At 37.1% G+C, this 13,543-nt stretch overlaps 1 protein-coding gene across 2 annotated transcripts in view; it reads right to left on the bottom strand.

Annotated features, from left to right (window-relative positions):
• SMC5 (structural maintenance of chromosomes 5) overlaps positions 1-13,543 on the bottom strand; it is a 56,588-nt gene that overhangs the window by 27,898 nt on the left and 15,147 nt on the right. For both annotated transcript variants that reach the window (XM_074931380.1, XM_074931381.1), the window contains exons 8-15: positions 10,625-10,696; positions 9,432-9,687; positions 7,705-7,859; positions 5,897-6,010; positions 4,684-4,778; positions 4,348-4,480; positions 2,171-2,344; positions 1,867-2,036 (exon numbers count right to left, since the gene is read on the bottom strand). In XM_074931380.1, coding sequence (XP_074787481.1) covers positions 1,867-2,036; positions 2,171-2,344; positions 4,348-4,480; positions 4,684-4,778; positions 5,897-6,010; positions 7,705-7,859; positions 9,432-9,687; positions 10,625-10,696 — 1,169 coding nt within the window. The remainder of the gene's footprint in view (positions 1-1,866; positions 2,037-2,170; positions 2,345-4,347; positions 4,481-4,683; positions 4,779-5,896; positions 6,011-7,704; positions 7,860-9,431; positions 9,688-10,624; positions 10,697-13,543) is intronic.

Genomic DNA, 13,543 nt, shown 5'->3' with positions numbered 1-13,543 from the left:
AGAGGGCAACAGAAGGCTTGTGAGATTCAGCATGGACAAATGCTGAGTCCTGTCCCTGGCAAGAAAGTGGGTCTGGCACTGATACATGCTCAGGGCAGACTGGCTGCAGAGAAGCTCTGCAGAGAAGGACCTGAGGTACTGGTGGACAATATACTGAGCACAAGTCAACAGTGCACCCTACCAGCAACAAGGTTCTGCAGGATCCCTGGCTGTATGAATGGAAGCACAGGCAAGAGGAGAGTGTTTTTTCCTCTCTGTTCAGCACTGCACCCAGTGACTCAACACCAATCATCAACAGCATTTTGCTCCTGCCCCAAACATCAACAAACCAGAACAGGTCAGAGGCTACACACAGTACAGGCCCTGCAAAGACAGGATGAGGGTGCTCAGCTTGTTTACCCCGGACAAGAGACAGCTTTGGGGCACCTAACAGCAACCCCCCACTATCCTTCCAACAAGGAAGCCACTGACAGGATGGAATCAAGTGATGCACAGTGGAAGGATGACTTACAGTGAACATAAGTTGAAACAAACAAGATCCAGACTGGATGTCAGTAGAACATTTTTCCCCATAAGGACAGTCAAGCAGTGGAAGAGGATGTCCAAACAGATCATGCAATGTCCATGAAGACTTTCAAGAGTCAGTGAGATGCGGCCCTGAAAACCTGGTCTGTATTCAGTGTTGACCTTGCTTTGAGAACATGACTACATAAAGTCCCTTTCCATCTAAGTGATTCTGCCATTGTACATTACTTTCAAAATTTTATCCAGATTTATTAAGATATTACCAATCAGAAACATGAAGATTTGAAAATAGTGATACTCATTGCAGGGATTATTTAAATAATTTCTATTGCTACAGAAAGACATCCACATTATACAAGAAAATTTCTAACAGTCTTGTTTGTGTCAGGATTCTTAGCTCTATTCAAAATTAAAGAGTGCAATTATCTTTTTTAAAGGAAAGGACTTAATCAATATTTGTTTAGGTAAAGGGTCTACCTCCTGCCTTCAAACCATATTCTGTACTCTAGTAAAACACCATGACAATACATGTATCTCTAATAAAGAAACCTGAGAGCAATATTTGGCTTTGAGGCTAAGCTCACAACCACACTGCTTAAAGCTGTTTCTTTCACAGTAACCTGGACCCTGTGTCTATATTGCAGCTGATTCTGGTCCCACTCATATCCTTACAGCCCTATTTTCCTTTTATTTGCCACCCCCCCCCCCCTTGCCACTGCATACACCACAACTAGTACAAGAGATGTGCACACAAGCACCAGCACTAACTTTCAGAAAATGAAAAGCAGTGCAGCATAAGAACATCAAGGAGTATTTGAGGGTACAAGGTTTGCCAGGGCTGTGTCACAGAAGTGGAGGGAATGAAGCCTGGGGCAATATTGTCTACACTGCCTTCTGGGAGTGTGAGTTTAAGTGAAACACCATGCAGGTTGTCCTGTATGACAAAGCAGTAACAGAAGAACTAATTGTAGATGCCCACAAAACCAGAAAATATGTTAAGACAAATACTGTGAACAATCAGAGTCTGACTTGATCCCTGACATGCTTAGCACCGTTTACGTATGTTACAGTAATATGTGCTACCAAGACAGAAGACTATAGTAATATTTGAGTAAATGAGTGTAATGATTTCTCACTGGAATCCTATTATTTTATTACCAGAAACCACCTGGAACATTGTTACATGGTTGCTTAAACACAGTCTTACGAGTTCTTTGTCTTATCACCTGTATCTGATGCTCAGCTACTTACTTTGTAAGTAAGTACACACTGCATTAAGAGGAAGCCAAAATACCTTTGTGACTAAAACATGTTTCATAGATAATATGGCTTGTTTCCTACCTATCATACTTCGCACTGATTTTTGATTGCAACTGTGTCCTCCTGTTTCCTCTATCTAAAAGCTCTTTCTTCTGTTGTCTGAGCTCATTGTCTCTGTGTTCCAAATGTTTCTGACTCTCAGATAATGTAGACAAATGCATATCCAACGACTTTAACTTGTTATTGATGTCCTGAAATAAAAGAACACACACCATTAGCCTTCTCACTACTAACACATACAAGTAGGCTATGCTTATTGCAAAATAAAGAGGGTAGTAGTTCACATCATACACAGCTCAAAAATAAATTCCTAATAAATTCCTACCTGTTGTTGGTTTTCCAACTGTCTTCTTTCATCTATATCCACCGAACTTGTGAGAAACTGTGCGTCCCTCAGGGCTGTGTTAACAGAGAGGGTTAGGTTTGTATAAGCAGATACTTTAATACTGTATTTTTCCTCTGCTGTGTACATTTGCTGAAGCTTGGTTTCTTGTACGACCTAAAAAACACACACCAATATTAATCTGACAAAAGTGTTACTTAAGGCAATGCTTTTCAGAACAAAGAATAAACCAGGTAAAATCCACAGTAAAGACCTTCAGCTTATGCAAGACTCCGACTTGTTAACAAGACTTTGCAAACAGATGATGCTAAGTTTAATGCACCGCTATACTTGTAATTCAAACCAGTGAGCAAAGAACTGTTAAGTTACTGTCAAACAGAGTATGTTAACATAACCAATTAAAGAGGTTCTGATTATTCCTATATTACAGCTAGACACTGGAAAAACCTGTTAATATTTGTACTGCACCATGAACAAGGATTGTACTTGCTGTAGATACATAATATACAAATGTAGCCTGTGTACCAGAGAACCAAACACATTTAAGAAATTAATAGATGAAACCATAAAGATGAGCTGTAATGCATGAACTTTAGTGAAGTAAATGTACCTGCATGGAAAAAAAAGAGGTATAAAAATACTACCATTACTATTTTTAAATGACCCATATCAAAAAGAATATTATAACTAACCAAAGATTTACCATAACACAAGGTAGTACAGTACTTCAAAAGGATATGAAGTGTACAGTAAAGCAGGAACAGCTATAAGTCTCCATAGAACAACGTAAATTTGACTAAAGATTTTTTCAGTTTACATACACAGCACCAGCAATATTATGTAGATTTGGTTCCTGGACACTGAAAACAGGTTTATGTTGCTTTATAGCTCAGACTGTGGTTGATCACATTTCCATCTTAGTGGTTTTTCCACATGCTCAGCTCTATGAATCAGTTCTCCCTTTAAAACTTTCTCTGGCATGTGTGAAACAAAATGTTGCAAACAATGCATTTTTCAATCAAAAATAGTAAAAAAAAAAATTATACGACTGAACTGAGAAAGTGTCATGTGTAACACATTCAGAATAGTGGCTCATCTTTGCCCCTAGATCAGGGATTTTTTCACTTGCTTCCTACAGACCTCTGGAAAGGATGGAGTATCTAAGGAGTAGTAATGACTGGTTTACAAAATGTAACTCAAAGATCTATTACATAGGTAATCTGCTTCATCAGGTGATAAACACAGAGTCATGGAAGAATTGCAGTTTAAAAGACAAAAATGCTCAGAAAAAAAATTAAGAGCTTTTCATCTAGGACTCCTTCCACTTTTACTTTCCTCTTAGAAATTTCTCATCCTTAGAGCCCCAGAAACATAAGACAGGAAGGAGCAACAGCTACCCCAATAAAACAGGAACTGCTCTCTATTTGCAGAGCCTGCTCCCCCAGTTTTTCAAAAAAACAACTCTTCTTTTCGGAGAGCCCAAAGCAGTCTTTTGAATCCAAAGAAGAGTTCATTCTCTTGTACAAGACAGACAACAGATGTCCACCACAGACAGAAGAGTGAATAAAGATTTAAACTGAAAACTGTCAGGTGTGTTAACCATTAAAATCCAGCAATGCTCAGCTTGCAAGAACCCATGAAAGACTAAGGTAGGGAGATTATTCCTAGTGGTAGCTCTTAGTCTATTTCTAAGAATCCAAAAGGTTTATATACGATTTACCACATCAATTCTGATTGAAGCTATACAATCGTATTTGCCCAAAACTGAACACCTTAACATATATTTTTTAAAAATAGCAGCTTCTAATTGTTGCTTTAAACATGACAGGTCAACATTGTCACGTACTGTTAACTGTTGATTAAAATTTTGCCCAGAATACCTTAGGCACCTGAAGTAGCAGTTATTATAAAACAACTTCATAAAACTGACTTGAAACAGTATGCAGGTGAAAGATATATTTAACTTCTGTGAAGTACTGCATTAGATTGACTGGATTTGTTAAAATGTCTTGCAATACGTTTGTGTACAATGTTCTCACTTCTAAAGGCCAAATAAAAGGCTAAAGCAATTTTTAGTTTTCTCCACATTAACTTGCCAAAGAATTTCTGAAATAAAACTCTAGATCACACGTGTGTTTATGCTATGCAGGACATCTCACCCTTTCAATCATGTTTCTGGTCTTCTCTGTTCCCACAGGGACATCATGAACACGGTACTGGGAGCAAAGATAACTCATCACAAGACGAGGAGCATCAAATAACTCTCGTAAATATGAGAAAAATCCATATTGGCTGAAAAGGAGTAAAAAAACATGCATGAGAAACAGAATTTTGCTGGTAAGCAAGCTCAAGTTACTGAAGGGTCAGAAAGCACTCCTGCTAACCCAGAACTGAATTGGGGAAAACTTGATTTGAATAGAAAATTCTAACATATAGCAACAACACCAAAATATTGTATTTAAAACCATTTCCCACTGATATAATCTGATACATACTGTAATTCTTCAATAGGTCTCGAAGGTAAGCTTTTAGCACATGATTCAGCAGGCGAGCATACAGCATTCACTCTTAGTTTCTGATGATCACGCATCTAAGTATAGATTACATTAGATTATTTGGTAAAAAAAGCAGAAAAATTCACTACATAAAAATCAAGTATTTGTTCTTGATTCACAGATTTTGAATTATTTTACACTGACAACCTCTGGAAGAACCCACAAATATCCACTCTGGTTCAGGCATGACTCAGTTCTCTAAAAGCCAGGTTCAGTTAATGTCTGTCTGTGACAATACCATGCATTAGAGAAAACAAAAGCTATCAAAGAAATCCAGAGCTAGGTGCTCAATTGAAATAGCCAAGCTGGATGTAATAAGGAAAGCCCCTCTTCCAGGCTTTATGGCCATTTTGCACAGATAATGGCAGACCACTGGCTACAGAGGCTCTGAAAAGTCTGATCCTACCAGGACAGAAAAGATTGAGGATACAAATGAAACATCCGTTTAGCTGGTTAAAGCAGCCTTACACTGGGTTTCACAACCATGGAGGCAAGACAAGCCCCCAGAACCTCAGATATCACCTATATGAAAATGACTAGCTTCTGTGAAGGGCAGATAGGTCTTCAAACATTGCAGGACAGCTTCTCATTAATCACACTACTCCGTGGACAGTAGTGGGAAGCATTATGACAGTTACTGCCATATCTTGTGGCTTTTTTCTCCTGCACCATCTGTCTGGCTCTCAAAGCAAACAATCTCCTTATCACTCCAGGAAACAGCAGTATTAAGAAAATATAAGCCTGATTTCTGCTTGGACCATTGTCTTCTAACAAAAGATGCCCTCTCGCCTCTTTAGTCAGGAGGCATTGGAAAAACATGGTACTAAATTTGTAGCTTCATGTTCTTGTCATTTTCTTATACACAGTTTCTTCTCCTTAGTGATTACTGCCTTGCCAAGGAACACAAAACTTAGTTCTCAGAAAAAGTATTTTCTCAATATTCCTGCATCCCTCCAGTTGGTCTAGGCTTTAAAACTAAAATAAAATCTTACTCCAGAAAAACTCGGAAGAAAAACCTTTGAATACCTTGTATTATCAGTTGCACCGATCTTGTCAATCAAAACTTAATAAATACAGACTTACGTGGTAGACTCCAAAGTTTAGGGCTCCTACATCAGTACTTAGATCAATTTTAACATTGGTGCCTACTTGCCTGCACAAGAAACATTTCCATATCTTCTTGACTCTCAAAAACGAAAGCCCTCATGTCATTGGACGATACGTGATTTTCAACATACTTAGCATGTCTACTGTCTTTCATATTGATCTGATAGTGAAAGGTAACGAGAGAGTAATTTAATACAACTGGACTTAACACCTCCCCCAAAACATTTTAAGCAGCCACATGATATCCAAGCATACATTTAATGAAAACAAAGACAAGTTTAAATGTCTTTAAAGACATATTCCCTGTCATTTTGCAACCAATTCCCTTGGGAAGAAACCTACAGTAACTCACATGTCATTGTGTTTAGTTTTTAGCCATCCATATCTTTTCCCAGCATTCATGGAGCTATCACCATCTCCACATCCCCCACTTCTGCTCCACCCTAACTTAACAATTGAAACCACCACCATCTCATGTCTAGTGGCTTTTCTCCAGTACTACTAAAGGTATATCACTGTTTAGAAGCAGTTAACCAAAGGAATCAAAACCAGAAAATGCCACACTCCACAAATTATTCATAAGCAGCTCCCTTTGATTGGGACACAGTGAACATCAACAAATACAGAATTGTGAAGCCCTTGAAAGACAGAGATTCACAAATTGATTGAATTCTTAGAATTCTTTTTAAAAAAAAAAATTTAAAACCCATGTTTAAGATCAATGACGTTTTTTGTACTTGAATGAAATGTTAATGTTGGAACTCTTCAGTAACTCTCACTAGTAATTAGACATTATGTCACTGTACATGACATCCAAAGGCAAAATTACACAGAACTACATCATTTAATAATCTCAAGTTAGCCAAAGGTTGGGTACATTTACCAGCAATTTTAAAGCTAGAATTTAGATGTACATGAGACTAACTTATATTGTATCAAAGAAAATAAATTCAGACATTAATGAATGTTAGAGAGGTTAGTAAGGCCTTAAAAGTAAAAGCAAAGGCATCCTTTCAAGGTATTTGTAAAGTTAACTTGATGTGGTCTTCCAGGAAGAATTGGAAGCTCTGGTAATAACAGGAAATACTTGGTATTTTATAATCAAACAGAAGTAATTTTGAACAGTTCTAGAACATGCACAAAGCGTAAGAATTGGTATACAAATATTCAACATTCAACTGATTTAAACTGTACCATTACATTAAAATAAGCTTGTAATTCTGAAAAGGAACAGGAGGGGTGCACTGGAGCTCTTCATCCTCTTCACATTACATGGAGAACATACTGCAAAAGGCTGGGATTATGGTGAAGGAATGCACTAGAAAACCAATGGTCTCTTTGAAAATTTAGCCCTGCTATTCCTAGCTAGTACAGTGTCTGTCAAACCAATATACAAAACAAAATAGGGATAGATTAAGTATTGGTGTGTGTGTAGCTAGCTGTGCAAAGCCAACCACAAATACACCTGGGGATCACAATGACATGTAACAGTTGCTGAGCAGGTTGAGCTACAAGGGGAGGTATTCAATTGTAACTGCCACTGCTTTTTTAAGCAGCAAGTAAGAACTACTTAAGTCTAAGTAACTGAATGGATCTTGGAGGAAATTTGCAATAGGCTGTTCCCTGAGGAGGAAAGGGGAAGGAACCACCTCATCTTATTCAATGCTAAATATTACTACATTGCTTACGGAATTAAAATTACATGTAGTTCACAATACTAGTACATCCTGTCTGTAACTGGCAGCTCATTTCAAGATGTGTCTTGAAAGTCTTAAAGTCACTCTTGAAGTTTTGCAAGGCATAAATAAACTAAATATTAACTGGTTAGAGTGATATGCAAGTAAATTTTCTTACCTCAAGCATTATGGGTTCACAAACTTCTTTTTTAAACTTGTCTTTGTTCTGTCTTAGCCACATAAGAGCAGAGTGTGTATCTTCAAATCTTGCTTTAAGATTCTCTTCCTTCATATTCATTATATTATTAAGTTGTTCAAGGCGGTCAGTTATTCCTGTAATTTAAAGCAATTTCTTAAACAAAGTGCACAGTAAGTCCACATTATAACTAGCATTTACCAATATTTATTGACTATGCTATTCCAGCAGTAAGATAGTTAGGAGATGATAAGAACTGAGTTTCCACAATCAAGATGCTGCTTATTCTGAAACTATTAAAGCTCAAAATGTAAAATAAAATTAAGACTTTATGTGGAAATACAATGGAAGACTTGTGAGGATTGTAAACACGCTCAAGTGATTTATAGCTGGGGTGTCAAAAACATATCATAGTAATTGTTCAGCTTTGTGTGTTTGACATGTAGAACGACTGTGTTTACGTAACATAGTCAGAGGCACCTTATAAAACCGCCTTGAGATTCCTGCCCTGCTACCGGAAAGATCAAAGCACAGTGGAAAACTATGCCTGAGAAAACCACTGATAAATAAAGGCAAAAGCAGCAGGTTTGAGATCCTTTTTCTTCTCTTTCTGGCTAGCAAGTACCTAGCTCCATGGTGCCTGTGTCCCTGCTTACATGCCTCTGCGCAGGTGCTGCTGCAGCAATCCCCTGGGTCATGAGGTAGTAAGCATAAATTTACTCTTCGCATCTCATCCATGGTTGTGTGGTTGCTTCCTGCATCCTGCATCTGTCAACTCAAACACCTACTCAAAGGATAACAAAATGTGGTAGTGCAGTAAAGACACCGGAATTTAGTTCTAAATATATATTTTCGTAACTTGTTCTACCTCTGCATTTAAAATCAAAAATTACCCAAGAGGAAAGAGATAGTGGGACTAGCAACTCTGAGTGTTACTGCATGGTTGCAGAAAACAAACTGTGTGACTAGATTGTGTGCAAAAGCATTTTCTATTCAGGAGAAACAGAGATCAAATACTTTCTGTGCTTCTCAAGGTAAAATATATAGTGTCTCCTTCCCTAGGCCACTTGGTCTCTCTGTACCTCAGTTTCTTCTTGGATTCTATGGCAAATTAAGACAGACAGGCACTTGCAAATGTACTACACTCACTGAGGAATATATACAACACCTGCTACCTACGAAACCATAATTTTTGAATTTTGTTTATTTGAAAGAACTAACTGTAAATCCTGGGCTAGTGTAAAGGAACTTACTATAATCAAGGTTAGGCTCAAGTTCATTTAGAAAGGACAAGAGCAGCCTCAGTAGCTAATATGTTCCAAAGAAGTAATTTTAAACACTGCATCTTCAAAGCAAACTGCTTTTGCTTCAGGTTTTTTTGTATTCTGCTAACAGTACATACCTTCATTTAATAACAGAAAAAAATGAAACTGGCAAAGCAGTCTCCTTACTCAGAGATAAGAGCAAAATAATTTTTTGGAACAATAGTTTTAAGGTCAATTGCCACTTTTGGATCTTGTTCTATTTTGAAAGTGGCTTCTGTTACTTTTAATAAAACTGATAACAGATGACTGCTATACATGTAAGATACAACTATGAGGCTTGAGGTAAACATCTCAAATTATTTCACTACAGCAGGAGAACAAATAGATTCTGTATGAACAGTCATAAAAAGCCCAAATCAACAAACAAAATCACAAGTAACTTACTTTTCTTTTCCCTCTCTTGGTTCATTTTCCCTGCTATTAGGTCACTGATACCACTATGAATATTTGCCCTTTTGTCTTGTAATTTTTTCAGCTCATTATTAATAGCATCAGTTTGTGGCTGAAGATTCACACAGACTGCCATTGCACTGAGCTCTTTCTTCCAGTCCTTTATCATCTCGTGAGTGTTGTGGATTTTCCTCTGTCTGTCCATTTCTTCATCTTTTTTCATTCTCAAAGCTTGATTAATTTCTTCAATCTAAAAACGTTGAGCATTTCTAACATTAAAGGAGTTTAGTATACAAAACCTATGACAAACAACTAGGATCTGTGCAACTGACATGAAATGCTAATGTAACCATGCACTGAAACTGTAAGAGTCTGTTATTGTTCCAATAGACCTATGACAGTCGAAGAACTGACAAGATTTAGTTAAGATTTAGGGACATTTAAGCAAAAATACAACCAAGACTAAATCAAATTTTGAAGTTCCTTTATTTTTACAAAAGCACAAGCTTAAAGCTTAAGATCTTCCTTAACACATTTGAAAGTTAGTCTAGGATTGAAGAAAACCTATAGCACAATTGACTCTGCACTCTCATACATTTAATTTATACATTTCTTGACCAAGCATTTAGATGAAATCCTGTAACCGTTCTACAAAATATCTTTGCATTTTCTTTTTAAAAAATGCTGGGCATACACATCCTGTAACCGTTCTACAAAATATCTTTGCATTTTCTTTTTAAAAAATGCTGGGCATACACATTTAACAGAAGTAATAACCCTAGCCTCTCCCACAGAATATTTGAGTGCATGTTCAATGCTGAGTGCATTACTGTACCATATAGGCTGTAGCTTTTCAAGGAAAAGCTGTAATATATAGTATATATGCACACACAGTTTATTCCTAAGTTTGTTGCATCAAGGTAACCATTTTATATAGGATGCACCTGTCCGACTAATAACTGTTTTAAAGATTCACTGTGTACTGGAGGGAGTGGTGTGCAATCACTTGCTGCCTCTTCAGAGGCTTCCCTCTCCACTAACAAAAGAGCAGACAAAAAAACCTGTATCTGTGTTTTACTGCATAATTTAAGTAGCATTCCACCTGAACACAGCATATGCTATAGATAGTACTGAATTAATACATTAGCAAAGAAACACCAAAAAGTCATAAATAACAAGTTTCTTACTTGTTTATCTTTCATCTCCAAAGCATCTTGCTTCTGTTTACATTTTTGAGAAATGTCTTTGATTTCATCAGCCTGTGTACAGAAAGATATTTAAATTAGGTAGCCATAAACTCAGTTATATTTGTAAAAAGAAGTATTTTCAAGAACATTCTGCATATGCATAACTAAGCATTTATTACGCATTTTATTACTTAAGAAGTTGTACTTGACAGTTTCTTATTCTTACTTGTATCTGTAACACGTATATTTTCAGCAATTTGTGAAGAACTGAATAATGACATATAAACTATTCACAACCATTCTGCTACAGATCTGTAAATTCAGGCATGATAGATAGGGAAAGTCTCCTAATCTAATCTGAAATTAAAATAACTCGACCCTTGATTTCAATAAAAATGTTACATTCAGATGCCTGCACTTCTGCAATGTTCTTGACTCTTTTTCCAAAGCAATTTCACCAAGGAAAGCTTATACTTAAGACCCAGAAGGGCATAAGTTTCTAGGCACAGGACAGCCAAAACAGAATTTGTCAAAGCCATCCCACCTCTCAAGTGCATTGTGCCCAAGCTATATCCTACACAGCTGAGCCTGACAACTTGTTGGCTCATGTATAGGCACACCCTTGTCTCTACTATTTCTCTATCCTTCTCAGCTTCTATAGAGTTGTAGAATAACAATAAATCACAAGGGACTTCCGGGCATTGCCCAGTTCAATCCCTTGTTCAAAGGTCTTACTAGGTCAGGTTGCCCAGGCACTTGTACAGTTGAGTCCTGAACACGATGGAAGCATACTATGTTTTCTCTACAAACTTAATTCCTCCTTCCCTGAACCCTGAAGGCTGAAAAGAGTGCAAGAAGAATACTGGAACACTGCAAAAAGATGGAAAGACCGTATGTCAATTCCAGCGCAAGCACCGAAACAAATACAGCACTCTTGCTGGAAGAAACGTCTTTTTACAAACCAAGTCACACTGAAAGTGCTAAAATGCATCAAGAATGGAGAAAATAAAACTATACAGAATCTCTTCCCTCTCACAACCTGAAATATGCACAGAGGATTAATACCCTGACTCCACAGCTGATTGCATGAAGGCAACACGGAACAATATATCTTGATCTTAAAGCTGACTGCTATGCATTACTGATTCTGTGATGCACTCTCCAAAGACCTCTGGCAGGCACTCTGAGGAGGAAGTTCTCTCCAGGAAACTAACGCAAAATATTCACAAAACAATTCTGAAAGTTCTCAAAATCAGGACACTAGTAAAGAACTGGAATTACATTTTCCAATTATTATTATTATACTTTCAGTTAACATATATTTATATATACACCTCTCTTACAGAGCAGATTAACAACTGTAATTGTCGTTATGGCTTTCATAAATTTCCACACATACACAACCACAACACACCGCATGATACTGTCAAATATTGCTAGAAAAATTGCACTGCATGGTCCACTCCGTTCAAATGCCTCTGAAGAGACTAAAACAGAAAAAAATCTAGGCTTCTCTCTCACAATTTTATCAACCTCTTCCTACAAAATGGACTGATTTCTTTTTCTCAGAATCTACACTTCCTACACACCTAAAGAACAAAATTTTACCAGGAATTCTTAGTATAGGCAAATTCTTAAAAGTGTATTAACAGACACAAGAGAAAATACTCATGCAGTGTCTCGATGCATTAATTTCTTCCCAAATTTAGCTCCTCCTTTATTTTCAATCCTTCCACGCAGAATCTGCAGCACCATGCCTGGCTTTTTGCCAACAAAGTGCAAACAAAATACAATGAGGAGGTGATTCGTCTATGCTCTCAAGATGATCCTCAAACCAAGAGCAAGATCTCAAGTAGCAGTCAGGATTACAGTTATTTGATAACTGATACAAGTATGGACCAAAGGGCCTGAGGACAACTATGTTCACTACAGGTCAATGTCCCTGAAATGGGGAGAACTTAAAATGCTGAACTGCCTTCGCTTAATGCCAAACTGAAATTTAGCTTGGAAAAAACCCACACTTTGGGGCCAAAAATAGAGTTACACTTCCTTTTTAATAAAGTCGTTCACTGATCAACTCCTGATGGCTTACAGCATGATTACCTGTGAAATGCCCACCGAATGCTTGCCTCTACAAAGATAAAATTGTTACAATAAATTCAAGCAGTATCTACAAAAAAGTGAAGAACTAATGAAGAAGGAGCAATTTAAGTAATTTTAAGGTAAGGTACTTAAAAGCATTGAGGTTTTTGCCTTAAGTCAAAACTATCTCCTGACAGTGCAAGCAGCACTGATTCTCCTTTAAAAGAACTTCATTTTCACAGCCCAGCTAAGAAGGTATATGGGAGAGAAACAAATTTCAGTACCCAAAAATGAGCTACTTTCACAAAAGTTCAAAAAGTAGCAATACACATCTAACATCTTGTTAACTTGCCTGATGTCATACAAATTGTTCATATCATAACCAGGTATATAATATATTCCCTTAAGCCTTTTTCCATCATTATGGACTCTATGGGGGCTTCTTCAAGATTTAATACTCACTCAAATTAGACTCAGATATAACATTTAACATCAGAACAAAACTCAGCTTTGGAAATGTCTTATAATATTACATACAACACAGTATCACCTATACATTACAATAAAAATAATGGCAAATGGTAAATCACTGGAAATCAATACTAGAATATCTCAGTAAGTCTTCTGTAAATTGTTTATTTCAAAGGTAGCATCTTTCCTTCTTCCCACCTTTTTGCCTTCTGGAGTACTGTAGAACAAAATGCACCCAATTCACTCTCTGAGCTCAAATTAAACACCACTTTGGCATATAATTAGCCTTGTGAACGTTTAGAATGTAAGAGCCTTACTCCACAAGTTTAGCTTGAGCAGAGAAATATGTTGATTTAAGAGTATACG

The sequence above is a fragment of the Athene noctua genome, chromosome Z (assembly GCF_965140245.1).
Source record: "Athene noctua chromosome Z, bAthNoc1.hap1.1, whole genome shotgun sequence".
NCBI classification, from domain to species: domain Eukaryota; kingdom Metazoa; phylum Chordata; class Aves; order Strigiformes; family Strigidae; genus Athene; species Athene noctua.
The sequence above is the reverse complement of the archived record's forward strand: the minus strand, read 5'-3'. Positions and strand labels throughout refer to the sequence as shown.